Below are 22,118 nucleotides of genomic sequence, written 5' to 3'. Positions count from 1 at the left end.
TGTCTTGCTGAAGTCTCTTCTACTGATCCTCCTGTCTCTTAGTCAGTACCATATTGTTTTGATGACCACTGCTTTATAGTACAGTTTGAGATCTGGTACTGCAAGGCCAACTTCCTTCACATTTTTTTCATTATTTCCCTCATAAAGATCTTTGATCTTTTGTTCTTCCAAATGAACTTTGTTATAGTTTTTCCTAATTCAGTAAAAAAGTTTTTTGGTAGTTCGATGGGTATGGCACTAAATAAGAAAATAAGTTTGGGTAGGACAGTCCTTTTTATTATGTTAGCTTGTCCTACCTATGAGCAGTTAATGTTTTTCCAATTGTTTGGATCTAGTTTTAATTGTGTGGAAAGTGTTTTGTAGTTGTGTTCATATAGTTCCTGTGTTTATCTTGGCAGATAAGATTCCTAAGTATTTTATATTGTCTAGGGTGATTTTAAATGGAATTTCTCTTAATTTTTGCTGCTGAGACGTGTTGGATATATAGAAATGCTGATGACTTATGTGGGTTTATTTTGTATCTTGCAACTTTGCTAAAGTTGTTGATTATTTCCACTAGCTTTTTAGTTGAATCTCTAGGATTCTTTAAGTAGACCATCATATCATCTGCAGAAAGTGATAGCTTTGTCTCTTCATTGCCAATTTTAATACCTTCAATTTCTTTTTCTTCTCTAATTGCTACTGCTAGTGTTTCTAGTACAATGTTAAACAATAGCGGTGATGATGGGCATCTTTGTTTCACTCCTGCTCTTATTGGGAATGCATCTAATTTATCCCCATTGCAGATGATATTGGCTGATGATTTTAGATAGATACTGTGTTTATTATTTTTATGAAAGACTCTTCTATTCCTATACTTTCTAGTGTTTTCAATAGGAATGAGTGTTATATTTTGTCAAAGGCATTTTCTGCGTCTATTGAGATAATCATGTAATTCTTGTTGATATGGCCAATTATGTGCATGGTTTTCCTAATATTGAACCATCCTTGCATTCCTGGTATAAATCCCACCTGATCATAGTGAATAACCCTCATGATGACTTGCTGGAGTCTTTTTGCTAGTATCCTACTTAAGATTTTTGCATCTATGTTCATTAAGGAGATTGGTCTATAGTTTTCTTTCATTTTTGACCCGTCTGGCTTTGGAATCAGTACCATATTTGTGTCATTAAAGGAATTTGGTAGAACTCCCTCTTATTATGTCAAATAGTTTGTATACTATTGGGATTAGCTGTTCTTTGAATGTTTGATAGAATTCCCTTCTGAATCCATCATACCCTGGGGATTTTTTCTTAGGGAGTTCTTTGATGGCTTGTTCAATTTATTTTTCTGATATGGGATTAATTAGGTATTCTATTTTTTCTTCTGTTAATCTAGGCAATTTATATTTTTATAAATATTCATCCATATAACCTAGATTGGCATATTTATTGCCATATAATTGGGCAAAATAGCTTTTAATGATTGCCTTAATTTCCTCTTATTGGAGGTGAGATCTCTCATTTCATCTATGATACTGTTAATTTGGTTTTCTTCTTTCCTTTATTAGATTGACCAGTACTTTGTCTATTTTTCAAAATACCAGCTCCTAGTCCTACTTATTAGTTCAATAGTTCTTTACCTTTTGATTTTAATAGTTTCTCCCTTAATTTTTAGGATCTCCAATTTAGTTTTCTTTTGGGGATTTTTAATTTGTTCGCTTTCAAGTTTTTGATTTGCATGTCCAATTCATTGACCTCTGCCCTCCCTAAATTGTCAATATATGAACTCAAGGATATAAATTTCCCCCTAAGTACTGCTTTGGCTGCATCTCATAGGTTTTGAAAGGATGTCTCATCATTGTCATTTTCTTCAATGAAATTATTGTTTCTATGGTTTGTTCTCTAACCGATTTTGGAGAATCATATTATTTAATTTCCAATTAATTTTTGATTTGGCTCTTCATGTACACTTACTGATCATTATTTTTATTGCATTATGATCTGAAAAGGTTGCATTTATTATTTCTGCTTTTGTTTGCCATGTTTTTATGACCTAGTACATGGTCAATCTTTGTGAATGTACCACGTGCTGCTGAAAAGAAGGTGTATTCCTTTTTGTCCCTATTTATTTTACTCCATATAACTATTAACTCTAATTTTTCTAAGATTTCATTCACATTTTTTACTTCTTTCTTATTTTTTGATTTGATTTATCTAAATTTGATAGTGGTAGGTTCAGGTCTCCCACTAGTATAGTTTTACTTTCTATTTCTTCCTTAAATTCCACTAGTTTCTCCTTTAGAAATTTGGATGCTATGCCATTTGGTGCATACATGTTGATTACGGATATTTCTTCATTGTCTATACTCCCTTTTATCAGGATGTATTTACCTTCCCTATCCCTTTAAATCAGATCTATTTTTACTTTGGCTTTGTCAGATACCATGATTGCAACTCCTGCCTTCTTTCTATCAGTTGAGGCCCAATAGGTTTTGCTCCAACCTTTAATTCTAACTTGTGAGTATCCAACCGTCACAGATGTATTTCTTGTAGACAACATATGGAAGGATTTTGGATTCTAATACACTCTCCTATTTGTTTTTGTTTAATGGGCGAGTTCATCTCATTCATGCTCAAAGTTATGACTGTCACTTGTGTATTCCCCAGCATTTTGATGTCCTCTCCTAGTTCTGTTCTTTCTTCTTTTGCTATATCCTTTTAAACCAGTGGTTTACTTTTAATCAATCCCCCAATCCCCTCCCTTAATATGCTTTCCTTTATGGCCCCTCCCTTTTTGTTCCCTTCTTGTTTTTTTTAGGGTCTGTTAAGTTCTTCCTCCCTCTCTGTACTCCCTTCCCCCTACCCCACTTACTTTTCCCTTCTCATTTTCCCTGTAGGATAAGATAGAGTTCAAGACCCCAATGGATCTAGATGCTCTTCCCCCTCAGAACTGATTTCACTGAGAGTAAGGTTTAAGTATTACCTATTGGCACTCTCTTCCTCTCCTTCTTATAAGAGTATTCTTCCCCTCCCCTTCCCATGTATATCTTTGTGTGATGAAGATTATCCTATTTATTTTATTTCTTCAAGTATCTCTTGGTGCCATCTTTGATTCCCCCCTCCCTTTTTCTTTTTTTTGCATGTTGTCTTATAGCCCTTAATGCCCCAATCTCCTCCTGTGAATAATCCTTCTAATTACTATAATAGTGAATATAATTTTTGAGAGTTACATTTCCCCCATATGTTAAAATATATAATTTGATCTAATTAAAAACCTTAAAGAAGAGAGTTTGAATAAAAAAACATTTTTCCCCCTTTCCCTCTTTTTCTTATTTACCTTTTCATGTTTCTCTTGATCTTTGTGTTTGGATATCAAACTTTCCAGTTAGTTCTGGTCTTTTCTTTACAAATACTTGGAAATCTTCTATTTTGTTGAATGCCCATACTTTCCCCTGGAAGTATATAGTCAGTTTTGATGGATAGATGATCCTTGGTTGAAGACCCAATTCTCTTGCCTTTCTAAATATCATGTTCCAGGCCTTGAGGTCCTTTAGTGTGGAAGCTGCCAGGTCTTGTGTGACCCTGATTGGTGCTCCTTGGTATCTGAATTGTCTCTTTTTGGCTCCTTGTAGAATTTTCTCCTTAGCTTGAAAGCTCTGGAATTTGGCAATTACATTCCTGGGAGTTGTCTTTTGAGGATTTAGTGTAGAGGGTGTTCTATGAACTCTTTCAATGTCTATTTTGCCCCCTTGTTCAAGAACATCAGGGCAGTTTTCTTGGATGATTTCTGGTAGTATGATGACAAGATTTCTGTTAATTTCTGGCTTTTCAGGTAGGCCAATGATTCTCAAATTGTCTCTCCTTGCTGTTTTCCTGATCTGTTATCTTTTCAGGAGATATTTTGTTTTCTTCTATTTTGTCAGCCTTTTGACTTTGCTTTATTAATTCTTGCTGTTTTGCAAGATCATTGTCTTCCAGTTGCCTAATTCTGGTCTTTAAAGACTGATTTTCCTTTTCAGTTTGGTCTATCCTGCTTTTCGTGGCTTCCAGTTGTTTCTCCAAATGGGAGTTCTTGTCCTTTAAAGTGTTATTTTCGCTTTGAACTATTTCCCACTTTTCTTCCCAGAAGGCTTCCATCTTTTTAATAAGCTCCAATTTTTAAATTCTTCAAGAGCTGGTGGACAATTTCCTTTTTTTTTTTTTAAATAAACCCTTACCTTCCGTCTTGGAGTCAGTACTGTGTATTGGCTCCAAGGCAGAAGAGTAGTAAGGGCTGGGCAATGGGGGTCAAATGACTTGCCCAGGGTCACATAGCTGGGAAGTGTCTGAGGCCAGATTTGAACCTAGGACCTCCCGTCTCTAGGCCTGGCTCTCAATCCACTGAGCTACCCAGCTGCCCCCAATTTCCATTTTTTGGGGGGGGAGGGAATGTTTTAGGTTTATTTGAATTTCCTCTGTAGCCTGGATTTTTCCTCTGTAAAAAATTTCAAGGGTCAACCCCCTCTTCTTGTTTTTTTTTTGGGTGGAAGGTGGTTGTAGCTCCTGGGCACAATTTGCCATCACTGTGGAGGTTTTTCCTTCCCTTTTTAGTCAGAAATCTGAGTGAGATGGGGAGATTCTGTGTATGGAGTTAAGGAGCAATGATTTTGCCTGAGGCAAGCTCTCGAATCTCCACAGCTTCTGATGTTTGTTGCCCTTCTCTGTGTTATTTTACTGCAAGTGCCTACGATCTGAGCTCTTCAGCCTGCCAGGGCTTCAGGTGTAACTGTTCTCAGGGGTAGGTCTTTGGTGGTCATAGTTAGCTCCCAAGGACCTAGAGGTGCCTCTTACTCACTCTAGAGGTGCCCCTCACTTGCTGATTCTGGCAGGCGCTGGCTCTAACTCTGGCTCTGTAGGTGGGGGAGGGTAGATCAGCTTGCGTTTTGATGGGAGATTTTTCACTCCCTTATAGTGCGGAAATGCCCAAATCCCATGTACCTTCAATGCTGTGCCCTACTGTACAGTCCCTTTGTTGTTATGAATTTGGTTTTTTTGGTCTTTTGAGGTAGTCTATATTGGTGGGTGCTGAGGAGAGGAAGAGTCTTGCATCTAGACTTCCGCCATGTTTACCTGGAAGTCCTAATTGGTTTTCTTTATAATAGTACAGGTTTTATTTTGTGCATTTAAAAATATTATTTTAATGAGAAGGATTCATTAACCTTCACTGTACAGCGAATGGGTTCCATACAAAAAAGATTAAATATCCCCTAGACTAAATGATCTATCTCTAAGGTTTTCTCCATTCTAAAATGCTACCATCTCCTTCTATCAAGTTCTATTATGTTTTCTATTGCCATTAGGGCAGGCAAGGCCTTTACAACAGGTCCATTGTCATAGGCTAGAACAGATGAACAATTAAAACAATTATCCAAGAACCAAAAGTTAAGACAGGTATACTTAATTAGCTTTGTTACAATACATCACACCAGTCTAAAGAATACCAAAGAACTGTATTTTTGTTTATGACGTTCTCTTGGGCACCCAAGCAGCAGATTTAGGCTGAGTGTAGCATAGCAATTTTGACTAAAGTTTCCAAAGTATTAACAGCCTTCCCATAATCTTTGATTAAAATCCTTCTGAATTAACACAATAAAAAAGTTCTAAACTAATACAAAAATATGTAGCAACACGAATCAATATAGAACACCTATAGTGTTCAATATAGTTCAATATAGAACACATATAGAAGTCTAATATGCCTCCCCAATTGACAAATGGCCAAGGGATATGAATAGGCAGTTCTCAGAAGAAGAAATCAAAACTATCAATAATCACATGAAAAAGTATTCAAAATGCCCCATGATTAGAGAAATGCAAAGGAAAGTGACGAATGTTGGAGGGGATGTGGCAAAATTGAGACACTAATACACTGCTGGTGGAGTTGTGAATTAATCCAATCATTCTGGAAGACAATTTGGAACTATGCTCAAAGGGCTTTAAAGAAATGCATAGATTCTGGTGGCTGTTGGAAAATGGCGACTGTTGCGGAGCTCAAAGCAGTTTTAAAGGATACACTGGAAAAAAGAGGTGTATTGGGCCACTTAAGAGCAAAGATCCGAGCTGAAGTTTTTAATGCACTAGATGATCAAGGTGAAAAACCTCCACCACTGTCTCATGAAAACCGTCTAATTAATGAATTAATTAGGGAGTATTTGGAATTCAACAAATATAAGTATTCAGCATCTGTCCTTGCAGCTGTCTTACTTTTTCAGAATCTGGTCAACCGGCAATGCCGCTGGAAAGACAATTTCTCATTAAGGAATTAAATATATTTGAAGATTCGAATGCAAAAACAGTACCTTTTTTATATGGAATTATATCTCATTTCTTACATGCAAGTAAAGATGGCATCCAAACCACTTTCATGAAAGGATCTTCACTTCAGCCTCCAAGATGAAACTTTGACAGGCAGTCCAATTAAAAAAACATGAGATGTTTATGGGCATTTAGAAAAGTGAAGGATAACGGGCACTAATACAGAAGATCATCATGTTTCTCAAGCTGTGAAGAAATGATAGTTTTCATTTGGTGCAAATATACATCTTTTAATTTCCCTGCATGTATATTAAATTGCTATTTATTGTCACAATATAACAATATACAAATAATATGTGTATTTTGTAGAAATGCAAGTTTTTGGAACACATTTAGCCATCTCATGTGTTTCTACATTTGTGAATAAAGGTTAACTAAGCTTATTGAATTTGAATTGAAAAAGATAAGCATTTTGTTTTTAGGCAATATTTTAGGATATTCCAAACTAGTAGAAAATAAAAATGCATTCATTTGCCATGAAACTCTCCTCTTTCCCTTTCTAATTCCTCCTGGAAAACAGAACTATATTATACATCACAGTGTGTTTTTCAGTGTACTTCATTCAGTATATTTATTCCTCCAACTAAAATTATGTTACATAGCAAAATTCATTTAAAATACATATAAATGTGGAACAAATTTTTAGTGCAAAGGTTACTTTAAAAATACATTAACGAACGTAATGGACTTCTCCATTAGTGGCGGTGTAATGTCCCTGAACAACTTGCAGGGATCCAGGAGAAAAAAACACCATTCATAAGCAAAGGATAAACTATGGGAGTGGAAACACCGAGAAAAAGCAACTGCCTGAATACAGAGGTTGAGGGGACATGACAGAGGATAGACTCTAAATGAACACTCTAATGCAAATACTATCAACAAAGCAATGGGTTCAAATCAAGAAAACATCTAATGCCCAGTGGACTTACGCGTCGGCTATGGGGGGTGGGGGGAGGAAAAGAAAATGATCTATGTCTTTAATGAATAATGCTTGGAAATGATCAAATAAAATATATTAATAAAAAAAATACATTAAAACAAGAAAAACTTTGGTTAATCAGTAATTTTTGAAATATATTATGATTTTCCAGGGAGCTGGTTTTTAATAGTTAAGGATTTTAAAATTCTTTGAATATGAATTTTTAATTACTCACCAATCTCTTTCCTTGAAAAGTTTATGCTTTTTTTCAAAAGGATTAATCTAGAGATTGGACAAGAACTAGCTTTAAATTTCCATTAAGTAAAACAAAGGGCTATTTTGTAGTATGGAAAGTGTAGACAATGAAGAGACAGGCCTTGGGTTAAAATACCAGGATGTGTCTACCTGTTAAAAAGATGGTACTATTTAGCCTTTATATAGCTAAATACCTCGATAGAACATTTTAAAGATGAAATGTCCAAGTATCTATCCTGTATTCACAAACTTTAAAAGTTTTCATTAAAATTTATTTTGGCTTCAAAATAGGATACTTTGAAATTTTCTTGTAAACTCTTCTAAAATGTGCTTTCTCCCATATTTATTAGAGCAGTTACATGCCTAATGTGGACTTAACATATTTTCCCAGTTGCTCTAACACGTGTATCTGATTATTACAGAATATGGCACCTGACCAACAGAAGCTACATATGCAATCTAATAAAAGTAAAATTTTGAAAAGTATCTTTTTGTTATAGAGAACTTTTAGTCTTAACTGTAAACCCTTGTTTATTAGGAAAAATGTTAAGGGCTTTATTTAGTTCAAGCAAGACTCCAATTGAAAATACTTTGTACTGATTTTATATTTGGTGATAAGAGATATAATGTTTAGAGTTTTGAGATTAAAAGATCAAAAGTGTTACCAGAATACAAAAATAAATACTATCATTAGCCATCATCTTATAAGTCTTTAGATTTTAAGTAGATCAGTTTATTGAAAAGTTAAAGAGTTCATGTACAACTGATCTAATAAAACCATATAAATGCAAGAGTGTCATAAGAACTAGTTTTAAAATAAAATTTGTAGTCTGATTACAATTATGAGTTCTGTTGTATGTGGGAATTTAAAATGTCTGGATTCTTCCCAGAAGATTAACTTCAGACTTCAAAGATGTTGGCAGTGAACACTGAATTTACCTCAGGATTTTCAATCATGTAAGATTATATATATTCAACCAAAATTGAGTACTGTAATTTTGGTACAGATGTCAAAACGGCAAAACAGTAGCTAAGTAGAATTGTGTTGAATAGAGACTAGTGCTTTTGGATGCAATGTTTTGTAATAATTTTTATACTAAGATGACTGATAATTTAAATGTATCTTTCAATAAATGAGGTTAAAGTACCTTTTTTAAAAATAATATTTGTGTAGCCTTTGTTTAAATGAATATTTGTATTGTTCTGGCATCAAATCACACACACACTATTATGGAATAAATGTAAACCAGAGTTTGACTATATTTTAACATTCCAGAGTCCTCTTATGCTCAAATCATTGTATGATTATATGAAGTAAGTTCAAAGAACAGCTTTTCCCCTGATTTTAAAAAAGAATTTCTGCTTGCATTAATCAAGGCCACTAAAGTTACTTTTTAGTGTTGAGGATATTTGCCTCCAAGCCTAGTCTTTACACTAAACTGTTTTTAGATTAAGTGGGTAAAACACTAAAAACTAAAGAGAAAGAAGACTTCATCTAGTGGGAAAAGATGTTAACTATACAGAAGTCTGTAAACATTGGTAATTTTTAGTGAGGCATTCAAGATTTTGTTAGTTCTGAAGGATGTATAGGATTAATGGGAAGAAAAGTGGATTACAAAAGGATTACAAAGGCTACACAAAAGGAAAATACAGAAAAAAAGTGAAGACTACAGATTATGGAAAGATGGAGAATAAGCTGGTTGCAGAGGTGGATTTTTAGCATTATGAGAAGCTTAGGTCTAACAAATCAACAGGTTTGTGACCTTCCTATAAAGATGTGTTTATTTGTACATCATCTTTATGGTCAGAGAATATTTACATTATCTGTTGGCTTTTAAAAAGGCTACAAAAGACTAATTTCTGATTGCTTTTTTAAGTAAATAAGCTAGTATTAGATCACTTTTTTGGTGTTGTCACCCTATTGTCATTTCATTTTGTATCATATCTCAAAATACTTTGTCATTTATTGATTTTTAATATTAAAGGGAATTTAAACTAAAAAAAAGAAAAAAAAGAAATGCATACCCTTTGATCCAGCCATACCACTGTTGGGTTTGTACCCCAAAGAGATAATAAAAGATACTTCTACAAAAATATTCATAGCCACTCTCTTTGTAGTGGCAAAAAATTGGAAAACAAGGGGGTGTCCATCAATTGGGGAATGGCTGAACAAATTGTGGTATCTGATAGTGATGGAATACTATTGTGCTAAAAGGAATAATAAACTGGAGAATTTCTATGTGAACTGAAACAATCTCCAAGAATTGATAGAGTGAAAGGAGCAGAACCAGGAGAACATTGTACACAGAAAGTGAAACATTGTGGCACAATTCAATGTAATAGATTTTTCTACTAGCAACAGTGCAATGATCCAGGACAATCCAGAGGAACTTATGAGAAAGAATGCTATCCACATCCAGAGAAAGAATTGTGGGATTTGAAATGCAGAAGAAAAAAATATACAACTGATCATGTGGCTCAGTGGGGATATGATGGGGTATGAATAATATAGAAATAGCTTTTGAACAATGATATATGCATAACCCAGTTGAATTGCTTGTTGGCTCTGGGAGGGGGAGGGAAAAAGGGTGGGAAAAATTCTGAATCATGTAATCATGGAAAAATATTCTAAATAGATAAATTATACTGTTTGATCACAAGGGTTGGTAGACTCTAAAAGATCATCCTAGTGCAAATATTAGTAATACGGAAATGGGTCTTGACACATGTTAAACCTAGTGGAATTGTGCGTCAGATATGGGAAGGGGGCGGGGAGGAAAAGAACGTGAGTCTTGTAACCATGGAAAAATATTCTAAATCATCTAATTAAATAAAATTTAAAAAATATAAATTATAAAAAGGCAAACAAAGTCCAATATGCCAATAATATTGAGAGCAACAGGCCTTTTTAAGGAAAAACTAACAAGGAAAAGCTATGTGGCAAACTGGGAAGCATACAAGGAAGTGGAAATTCACAGAAGTGAGGGCAAAGGAAGAGTATAAGGACAGCATATTAGGTCTCTCTTTACATTGGGGTTATCACCAATACAATGATAGCTCCATAACTTTCTTGTTTCAATGGAGCTTGGATAGGTAGCTCCAAACTAGAGTAACCCAAATCTCCTTTCAATGAGACAAAGATTAATATCATCCAAGTGGGATGCAGAAAGGAAATCACTAGGAAGCTTCCAGAATAGACTATGGTAGGAAAAGAGAGTCCATGATAATCTAGGCTTCTGGTTCAGTGCGCAGGTGTTCTATTGCAAAAGAAGGAATCCCATTGAGACAGATATGATTTAGTTTCCACCTTGGAGGTCATAGGCAGAGGCCAATAATTAGGTAAGAAACTAGAAAGTACAGAAATTTCCAGGGCTGGTTGGATTCCAGAAATGGAACAGAAAAGGAGCCACCAGAAAAGAAAAGCTTGTTGAATAGAGAAACTATGCCAGGAAAACCAAAGACTTGTCCAGATTAAACAGTATCTATCTTAGCTTAATCTATTATCCATATATCCTTTTCAGTTATTACTTCAGAGGTGAAGAAGTAAGAAACTAGAAGGAAGGAGGGGAGAGTTACATTTCAAAATAATTTTTGCATTTTTGGTAAATGAAACAAAGTATCACTTTTGTCATTCTAGTTTTTCTCAATGTTCCATCATTCTGTATGTAGTCTCTATTTTCAAAATTAGTCACTGCTGAAACAGGTCCCATGCTGTCACCTTGTGGAAAAATCATAAAATATCACGCATATTGTATAGAACTTCAGGCCATAAATACAACAGACCCTTAGTTTAACTTTTCTTCCCTTCACTGAGGATATTGGATAGCAATTTTGATCTCCTAGTATTCTCTCAAACAGAAATAATGTAGAATACAGCCTTTTCACAAGCAGAAATCTCTATAGAACACAAAATTCCTTCAAGTGTTATTGGGGATGACTTCTAGGCCTTCTGGCTAAGATCAAGTGAAAAGTTATTGGGTTCTTGGGACCAACACAAGGTGGCTAATGGAAGGAAAATTTTAATAAGTTAACAGATGCTGTTGACAGTGCTTTAGGAATGAAAATAAGAAAATACAGTAGTTTAAACTAAAGAGGATTATGAAAGAAAATCAGGAAAAGGAGAGATGAAAATGAGATGAAGGAAAGAGAAGAATGAGAAGAAACACAGAGACATGATTTTTCCTCAACTAAAAAAAGTGCTTCTTGGGATTTAAAAATTTTAAATCAGAGTTGGATTAATGGAAATGAACATACCAAAATGCCAGCAGAAACTCTGAATATCTAAACTCAATGAAGAAAACTGGGGTGGAGAGGAGGGGGAGTAGAATCTTTCTTTTTAATCATCAATAATATAAGTAGAAAGACCACTGAATATGGGGCCAAAGACACAAGTTCAAATTCTCATTTTGCTACTGCCTGGATTGCTCCTCTCTTGAGTCTCAGATTCCTCACCAATAAAATAAGGGAGTTGGGTTAAATGATCTTTAAAGCACATCTAGTGCTTTTAGTTATTGGCTTTATGAAAAAAGATTATTGCTCTACTCTCAAAATACAACTCTACCCATTAGTGGTGGAGCTATGAATTGGTCCAATCATACTGGAAAGCAACTTAGAATAATATGGAGAAAGAGGCTATGATGTCAGACCCTTTGATTCAGGGGACTCCACTGATGACGATGTACCTCAAGATCAATGACAAAAAGAAAGGTCCCATATACATCAAAATATTTATGGCAATATTTTTTTATAATAGCAAAAAACTGGAAACAAAGTAGGTATCAATCAATTAAAGAATGTCTAAACACATTATGGTACATTAATATAATGGAATATTACTCTAAGAATGAATTGAGTGAAAAGAAACATGTAAAAACATGAAATGATGGAAAGTGAAGTGAGCAGAACCAGGAAACCAACATACACAATGACTAAAATGTAAATGGAAAGAACGAAGGGCATCTAGGTGGCTCAGTGGATTGACAGCAATAATGTCAAACTTTTGGGATATACTGATTAGTTTTGCTGAATTGGATTTTTTTGCCTTATATAAAACCAAAGGATATCAATAAAAAAATTTTTATTTTAAAGATGAAAAAAACTAGTTTTGGAGATGTGGATTAGCAACATATTAACATTAGCAAATATGAAAAAGATCTAAGGGTTTTACATGACATGATTGAGTAATGAATCAACAGTATGACAGAGTTGTCAAAATAATAATAATAAACTTACACAAAATGCAATTCTATTAGAGATTAGTGCACATTAAGAAACCAGTTAAGTATCACTATTACCAGTATGTGCAATCTTATGGCTTACTGGGGTGTTAAAGGGCTAGAATCAGCTAGGATGCTTGAATGGCCAATTTATGAGCCTAACATCTATAATAATAAATGTCAAGTCAACAAATATGTGCAGGGCAGTGCTGTCACAATGGTACTTGCAGTCTGATGGAGAAATATGATAGATACATTAATATGTATCATATAGTAAGTACCTAAGAGATATATAAGTAAAATGACATTTCAAGCCTGAAAGGAAATGTGAAAAATTTTCTAAAGGGGTGGTATTTGAATTAAAATTTAAACAAGAAGATATTCTAAGCATTGGGAATAGTGTAAAAGCAATATACAGGTGTGGGAAAACTACAAATACCTTTTTTCAAATTTGGATAGATTGTGGGACATGTGAAAGGGAGTACTATGAGAAAGTTGGAATCATTGGATCAGAGGATCACAGAGTTAAAGCTGGAAACAGATCCTGCAGGCCATTGAGTCCAGTCTTTCATGAAGAAACTGAGGTACAAAGAGATTAATTAACTCATCCAGCTGGCAAGTGTCTGAGGCAGGATTTGAAACCACATCTTCCTAATTCTAAGACTAGGGTTTTTTCTACTAAACCATAATGCAGCAGTGTGTATTCATGTTCTAGTCTCCTAAATTTGTGAATGTAGTTTCATATAATGAGGCATACTTAACAATGGAAACCATTTATTGTAAAATTTATATTCTTACTGATACAATGTGGCACAATCAAATGTAACAGACTTTTCTACTAGCAGCAATGCAATGACAAAGGAAAAGCCAGAGGAATTTAGGAGAAAAAACACTATCTACATCCAGAGAAAGAACTGTAGAAAAGGAAATGTATTAGAAAAATATGTGATTGATCATGTACTGTGATAGGGATATGATTGGGATTTGATGTTAAAAGATCATTCTACTGCAAATATGAATAACATGGAAATAGGTTTTGAACAATGACACATGTATAATTCAGTAGAACTGCTTGTCGGATTCAGGAGGGGGGAGGAAAGAGTGGCCCCAGGGGGAGGGAGGGGGAGGGATCATGAATCATATAACCATGGAAAAATAGTCTAAATAAAAAAGGGAAATAAATCTCAAGGAAAAAAAATGTATATTCTTGAATACTTTGTAAATGAATCCTATTTTAGTATATTTTCTTTTGAGGGGAATAAAATTATTAAGACATTTATTTTAACATATACAAGTCAGACTGGATGCCAGGTTAAGGTATTTAATCTTTATTCCCTAAGAAGCTGATAGGGTTTTGAGCCCCAGAAAGACACCTTCCTCATATATATAAAATTCTCATATATATAGATTGGGCTGCAGTGTACAGGATGAATTAGAAATAAAGAAGCAGACCCTAGCATTCTAAATTCATTATGGTTTCGAAAAGAAAATGAAAGCACATGCTTTTGTTTTTTTTAAAACAAGTTATGAAAAATTTAAGGAGAAAAATGAAAAGGTTAATGGCTTCCTTGCTTACAATCAGCAAAATTTGAAGGTCCTTTCTGGTTATCCAAGTCATAATTTTAAATTAATAGGGACACATCTATTTCTGCAGCTTGTTAAATCAACTGTGAAGAAAAATAGCAGGAAGGGCTGCTTTACACATACCTATCTGAACTCCAGAGGCTGGAAGTGATGCCACTCATTTTCACAAGGAAGTCTTACCTCTCCCCACTCAAGGACAGGATTTTGTGCTCCCAATTCAGGTTTGTGGGGTGAAAATTAGACTCGTGAGGGGAGATGAAATGAGTCATTCTGTTAATCAGTAATTCTCCCAGCCCCCACATACAGCTAAAACCCTGGAATCTTGGATACCAACTTCTCTACAAAACAACATTAACCCAGCCTAGAGCTGGGTTGGTTGGCTAGGTAATTAGAAAATTAGAAAACCAGAAACATTCATTTTAGGAATCTCCATTGACTGCCTATTAAATAATTTTGTTAAATTTTGTTTGTTAACTGAAGCTTTTCCTACTCTGCCACTCAATATCAACTAAAAAGCACAGCAAAGTCTCAATCTTATTAAATTAATAGAGGAGTCTCAAGCACCAGAAAAGAGGCCACAAAAATAAATGAACTTACCTTTTCCATCTGTAGCAGAAGCTTCTTGTAAATGTCTTATTGACCTAAAAATAAATATTCAAGTGAGTACAAATTAGTCCATGAATTAGCATTTCTTTTTTTCAGGCTCTGCCATTAACTGTAACTTGCGGTAATTCCTTTAACCTTTCTCAACTTCAAATACATAATCTTTAATATGAGGGAAGCGAGGGTGGACCAAATGACCTTTAAAGAAAGACTGGATTTGAAGTCACAATTCCAGACGTGGAAGGGACCTCTGAGACCATCTAATACAAACCTTGTGTGAACAAGAATCCCCTCTACTATACAGATGACAAGTGGCTTTGTTTGAAGCCTCAGGTGAGGGCAAACCCATCAGCTCCTGAGGTAGCCCAATGCACTTTTAAACAGCTCTCTACATTAGAAGTTTTTGTTTATATCAAGCCTAAATCTGTTTTTCCTTACATAAAACCCTAAGTCATTGCAACTTCTATCTAAGCTCTTAATTTTGCCCACTAGGGAAAAGCAGAGCAATTCAAATCTCCTTTGTAAACTAGTTCTCCAAATACTGGGGGGGGGGGGGGGGGGGGGGGGGGGAGAGAGGCAGGGGGGCAGGTGTGGCTGTGGGTGTATGCTGAAGACCTTCTTGACATCAGGAAGGAAAAGGGAAGGAAATAAGCATTCATGTAGCATCTCTTTTGTTCGAAGGAACTGTGGTAAATGCTTTTATAAATATCTCATTTGATCCTTACAACAACCTTGTGAAGTAGGTGCTGTTATCATCTTCCTTTTACAAGTGAGAAAACTGAGGCAAACAGAGGTTAAGTGACTTGACAGGGTCACATAGCTAGTCTATGTCTGAGGTCCATTTTGAACTCAGATCTTCCTGATTGCTGGTACAGGATGATCCAGCAGAAAACTGCTCACAGTTGGGGATTTTTCACCCACAAGGGATCTATCCATGATGCCATCTAGCTGCCTCTGAACACTGTGGATGCTATCAGATATCTTTTATTTCTTCTTAAAAAATATAAACAAATCACATCAATAAAGCTTTTTTTTTATCAGTCATTTCTGGATATATGCCTATTATAAGCTAAGCTTATAACAAGTTCACTGTATAAAATGTAATAAGCATGTGTTGGGTAAAACAAACAAACAAAAAAAACAACCCAGTTAAAACAATTTTACTGAGCCAGGAATAAAAAGAGCAAAACTCTAAAGTTACAAAGAAATAAAATGCTACCTGCCCAGTCCCCATAGCAGAGAATCTGCTGAAGCAGGAAGATATTCAACTGCTCAAGTGAAACATTTAACTATATCCCCCAAGGTGCGTTAAGCCTTTTTTTGATTTCAAACTTCTAAGTGTGTAAAGGCTCTAATGACAGACAAGCTCAGCTCCAACCACAAACCTGAGACAGAGACAGAGACAGAGACAGAGACAGAGAAAGACAGAGAGGAAAAGAGAGACAGACTGAGAGAGAGAGAGACACAGGGAGGAAAAGAGATAGAGAGAGAGACAGAGAGAGGAGAGAGGAGAGACAGAGACACAGAGATAGAGAGGACAGAGACAGAGACAGTGAGGCAAAACCAACTGACAGATTCACCAAGTCTGATGGCCTATCCAACACTGCATCCAAGTCTCTGGCCTTTCCAAGGAAAAATTTATCTCTTTGCAGAGGCTAAGATTGGTCACTTCAATTGCACAGCATTTAATAGCCTTTCAAGCCCATAAACATAGTTATATCTGGTTACCCCCCTTAAAGTCTTTCCTTCTGCAGGACAAACATTTCTATTTCCTTCAACCAGTCATTACATAATATGAAGCCCTTTGACCATTATTATGGCTGCCCTCTTCTGGAAACTTATTTTTTTTAAAATCTTTACTTTCTGTCTTAAAATCAGTACTAAGTACCAGTTCCAAGGCAGAAAAATGGTAAGAGCTAAGCAACTGGGACTAACTGAAAACTGGCTAGCCCAAGATCACACTGGTAGGAAATAGCAGACTAAATTTGAACCCAAGACTTTTTGTCTTTGGACCTGGCTCTTTACCGACAGAGCCACTTAGCTGCACCTGCTCTTTCACTTACTAATGTCATTGCTAATGAGGCACCTAAAAATTAACACTGCAGATATGGTCTGACTTGAGGAGAGAGAGATGAACAGGACTATTACTTCCCGTCTTTTGGGCTTTCTATTAGTCTTTTTTTTTTTAATTCTTACCTTCTGTTTAAAATCAATGCTGCATAATGGGTTCTAAGACAGAAGATCATTAAGGGCTAGGCAATGGGGATTAAGTGACTTTCCCAGGGTCACACAGCTAAGAAGTGAGTGATACCAGACTTGAACCCAGGACCTCCTGTCTCTAGACCTGAATTTCAATCCACTGAGCTATCTACCTGCCCCTCTCTGTTTTGACAAATCCTGAGATCACATTCACTTTTGGGGCTAGTGATATAGAGAGGTTCACTTTTACTGAGTTTAGAGGCAAAAGCTTTAGCTCATTTTCACATGAGCTGCTATGTAGCCAGGTCTCTCCCATCTCATATGTGAGAAGCTGATTTTTTTTAACCCAAGGGTAAGAGTACTTACTACTTATAAAATTTCATCTTATTAGATTTAACAAAATGATCTAAATGGTCAATATATTTTTGTACCTTAACTGTCCATCCAATCCATTAGCTATCTCTTCAACTTATTGTCAGGATGAACGTGCCTTTCTATATACCATTATCTAAGTCACTGATAAAAATGTCAAATAGCACTGGGCCCACCATTGGGTTGTGGGGCACCAGAAAAGAGAATTTCTTCAGTGAGAATTCTAGCCATTAGAGACTACTCTTTGATTCTGGCTATTAAACCAGGTTTGAAGCCATTGAAATGAACTATCACTGAGGTCCCAGACTCCATGGTATAAAAGAGTTCTCTAAAATCTGGACAAACCAGATCTATATCATTCTAAGTGAGGGGCCAGCAAAATTCAGCCTAAGGGCTAAATTCAGCTGCCACTTAACTATTTAAAGTAAAAGCCATTCTTCATTGAAAAACAACAGGACACAGTTTGGTCAAGTCAATTATGATTTTTAAAAAGTTTTATTTATGCTTTTCTATTTTTTTAATATAAAAATCATCTACATAACAACCATGTCTGACTCTATCAAAAAGGAGAAATTGGTGTTTCATCTCCTATCTCTTATAATCAAGGTCAGTCACTCATTGCTTTTAATCTGTGTTCAGCTGCTTTTTAATGCCAAGGAATATAAATAGTTTAGTACTTTTCTCTTAAAATTCCAAATAGTTTTCCAGAATAACTGGATCAATTCAGAGATCCAACAGAGTATTAATGTCCCCTTCTCCTCCAACAATGACTATTCTACATCTTGCATCATTTATGTAATTTGATGCTTTATTTTGCATTTCTCTTAATATTAGGAATTTCAACCATTTTTTCATAAGGTTTTTGATAGTTTTCATTTCTCCTTCTGAAAATCATTCATATCTTTCACTTGCTTATCTATATGGGAATGGATCATACTCATATATTTGTGTGAATTCCCTGAATATCTTGAATATAAGACTTTAATCAAAGACAGGTAATGCAAAGAAGTTTCCCCCACTTAACAGCTTCTCTTATTCTAACTGCATTAATTTTGCTCAAGCAAAAGCTTGAATAATTTTATATAATAAAAATGACCTATATTGTCATTGATAAGCAATTAATAAATCCAAACTCATTTCTTAAGGGCTTACTATGTTCCAAGTACCTTGCTAGATCCTGAGGAAATGAAGACAAAATACAATTCTTGTCCTTAAGCATCTTATATATTGAAACCAAGGAGATAACATGTACATAAGTTAGGATATATATAAAATAAATATAAAATAAATTTGGGGTTGGGAAGGGGTAGTAGCTAGGGGATTAAAGAAAGAATTCATGTGGAAGATATCCTGTATGGTTATGAATTCTTTCCTTCACCACAGTTAGGAGATGTACCTTCTATCCAATCTGTGTTTATATATTTTTAAATGATATGACCTTTTTCAGTCTAAGGGCTAAATCCAGTTGCCACTTAACTTCTGGGCTTTATCAGGAGATTTTATAAGATACTAGTTTAAAACTATTTTCTCACAAAATGCTTTCCAGTTTTCTCAGAAGTTCATGTCATATGGGGGCACTTTTCTATTAAAATTTGTGTTCTCAGCTTTAGTAAACATTGAGTGTCGTATGATTCAAGTCTTTCTTGTCTAGCGTATTTCACTGACCTATTTTTCTATTTTTTAAAACCAAGATAAAAAAGTTTTTTATGATTTCTAATAAATAATTTGAAACCTAGTAATGCTAAGTCCTTTTTATTCCAAGTTTTTCTCATAATTTTCCTTGAGATTCAATATTTCTCCAAATACATTTTGCTATTATTTTGTCAAATTTTATAAAGTAACCTCTTGGTAATTAGATTGGTATGACACTAAAACAAAAATTATTTTAGGTAGCACTGTTATATTTATTAGATTGGCATGGACCAAGGAAATGTTTCTCTAATTATTTAAAACTTCCATGATTTACATAAATGTAGACCATAGCTTTATTTATCTATGTTCTAATTATGTCTTCTTAGTTGGATCTTAGGAGTATAGATTTAGAGATGGAAAGAAGCTGGAAGACTATTTAGTCTCATCCCATCATTTTAAAGATGAAAAAATTCATAGTAACATTTTACAAATACAGAGCTTGGGTTTAAGTGACAAGGAAATGCCCTCTGCTGGTTAGTTAGGAAAGTCAGCAACTGACCATTTGGCTCTGCTTAATGAAGGAACAATTCTGCCGAGAACTAAGATGTGATTAAAAAAAAAAATTAAGACCATAATCAATTCTAGCCTGTTGACAAAAGCAGACTTTAACATAATCTAACATTTGCCAAAGGGAAGAATAAGTCATCAAAACTCATATTCAAGCTAGATATATTAAGCAGTGATAGAAGCTACCCAAAAGTAAAGTCTGAGAGTTTATTTCTTAATTTTAATTTTTTTAAACCCTTACTTCCATCTTAGAATCAATATTGTGTATTGGCTGCAAGGTGGAACATCAATGAGGGCTAGCCATTGGGGTTAAGTGACTTGCCCAGGGTCAGTCACAATGCTAGGAAGTAACTGGGGTCAAATTTGAACCCAAGGACCCCCCATCTCTGGGCCTGCCTCTAAATCCACTGAATAGCCTAGCTGTCCCTAAACTAAAATGATAACTAATTTCATAAAGATGTCTTAGTCATCTGATTCTAGTTCTCTATTTACCTGCATCTAATTTTAGTAATTAAATTTTACATTAAATTTAACAATAGGGTATTATTTTTAATTAGACCAGGACCTGTTGTTTTATTTTATTATAGTCTCTCCACAACTGTCACCCTTCAATTATACAAATAAGAGTATAGAGTAAATGGTTTTATTATAATAATAATTCTTTAGTCTTTAGTGTTTTCCCCTGCTTATGTCATCCCTCCTGACCACCAATTTCATAGCATTTTTGAGAAGTAATGAAATAGTGTTAAAATCAAAAACCACAAATTAACATTGTCTATGTGATATTGTATTTTTTTTTTGGTAAACATTTCCTAATTACATTGTAATCTGGTTCTGGTAGCACTGGGAGTTTTTGTTTCTGTGAGATTGACACTTCTGGGGTAGAAGATATGAAATAGCCAGGAAGTGCTAGGCTCAAGATTAAATGACCTGGGCAAGTCAAACTACTGATTAGCTATACATATACATTAGTAGAGGGGAATTTACTCACAGGGAGTTCCCTACATCTATAACAATGATGGCAAACCTCTTAGAGACTGTATATCAAGCCCCCCCCATGCTGTGCCCTACCCCTGACTGAGTGCCGCCTGTGCCCCCATCTTCCCACACACACAAGGGAGGGAGAAAGTACTCCTATTGGGTCATGGGGCAGAGGGGCAGGTAATGTGAAAAAAATGTCATAGGGGAGTGGAGAAGGGGAAGGGAGCAGCTCCACCCGAGTTCCTCTGCCTTTCTAGAAAGGAATTCTGGTGGGCAATGGTGTGGTATGCCCCCACAGAGAGTATTCTGTGTGTCCTCTCTGGCATACGTGCCATAGGTTCACCATCACAGACCTATAAAATCATAGGTCTTGAATAAGAAGACAAAGAAACAATTTATTTAAAATCTTTGTTTGTTTATTTTTTACATTTATTTAAAAGAAAAGAAAATTTTAATCTAGCCATGAAACCTTTTGATACCTGCTCAAGCTTTGATATTAAAAAGAGAAATTTCTCTAACTATATGGCTCTTTTGTAATATTCTCCCACTTGGGGTATTCCTGGCAATGGAAATGAAGCTAGGTAGTTTAAAAAAAAAAATCTCTTGGGGTATCTAGGTGGCACAGTTTTGGTCAACCTATATGCCAGAAGGGGCTGCTCTACTCCCCCTCTCCATGTGCCTGAGGACATTTCTCACAGGACTCTCCCCTCTGCCCAACAGCCCAAAGGGAGCGCTTCCTCCCTCTCCCATATGGGTAAGGTAGGAGCTTACATGCAGTATGAGGGTTGCAGTTTGGGCACTCAGTCTCTAAAAGGTTCCTCATCAATGGGATAGAGAGACAGGAGGTCCTTAGTTCATATCTGGCCTCAGACACTTCCTAGCTGTGTGACCCTGTGCAAATCACTTAACCCCCACTTCCTGGCCCTTATTGCTCTTTTGCCATGGAATCAATTCTTAGTTTTGATCTGAAGACAGAAGGTAAGAATTTTTTTAAATAATAATTTTTATAAAATAATAAAATTTAAAAATGATAAATAATTCTAAGTACTCAAAGTTAATGTGTGTTTAAGATAACAATAATAGATGTGAATTGTATCCATACTTTAAAGTTTACAAAACACTTTGCACTGATTCATATACTCTTCTACATTTCATCCTTAAACTTAACAGTAGTCTTTGAGAAGGCAGATTGGCTGGGGATTAAGGTGCAGAGCATATGTATGAAATATAATGAATTGGGGCAGCTAGGTGGCACTATGGATAAAGTGCCAGATCTGGAGTCAGAAGGCCCAGGGTTCAAATCTGATCTTAATACTTCCTAGCTGTGCAACCTATGACAAGTCATTTAGCTCCAATTGCCTAGGCCTCACTTTCTTCTGCCTTGGAACTGATACTTGTATCAAATGTAAGACCAAAGGTAAGGGTTTAAAATATATACATATAATGAATCTAACT

The 22,118-nt window shown here is 35.3% G+C and overlaps 1 protein-coding gene and 1 pseudogene across 1 annotated transcript in view; one reads left to right on the top strand and one right to left on the bottom strand.

The window, feature by feature from the left end:
- GPR107 (G protein-coupled receptor 107) overlaps positions 1-22,118 on the bottom strand; it is a 107,915-nt gene that overhangs the window by 36,965 nt on the left and 48,832 nt on the right. The window contains exon 14 of the mRNA XM_001369476.4: positions 14,907-14,950. Within this exon, the coding sequence (XP_001369513.1) occupies positions 14,907-14,950 (44 nt within the window). The remainder of the gene's footprint in view (positions 1-14,906; positions 14,951-22,118) is intronic.
- LOC103093743 (centrosomal protein 20-like) lies at positions 5,979-6,729 on the top strand (annotated as a pseudogene).

Source organism: Monodelphis domestica, chromosome 1, assembly GCF_027887165.1.
Source record: "Monodelphis domestica isolate mMonDom1 chromosome 1, mMonDom1.pri, whole genome shotgun sequence".
NCBI classification, from domain to species: Eukaryota; Metazoa; Chordata; class Mammalia; order Didelphimorphia; family Didelphidae; genus Monodelphis; species Monodelphis domestica.
The sequence above is the reverse complement of the archived record's forward strand: the minus strand, read 5'-3'. Positions and strand labels throughout refer to the sequence as shown.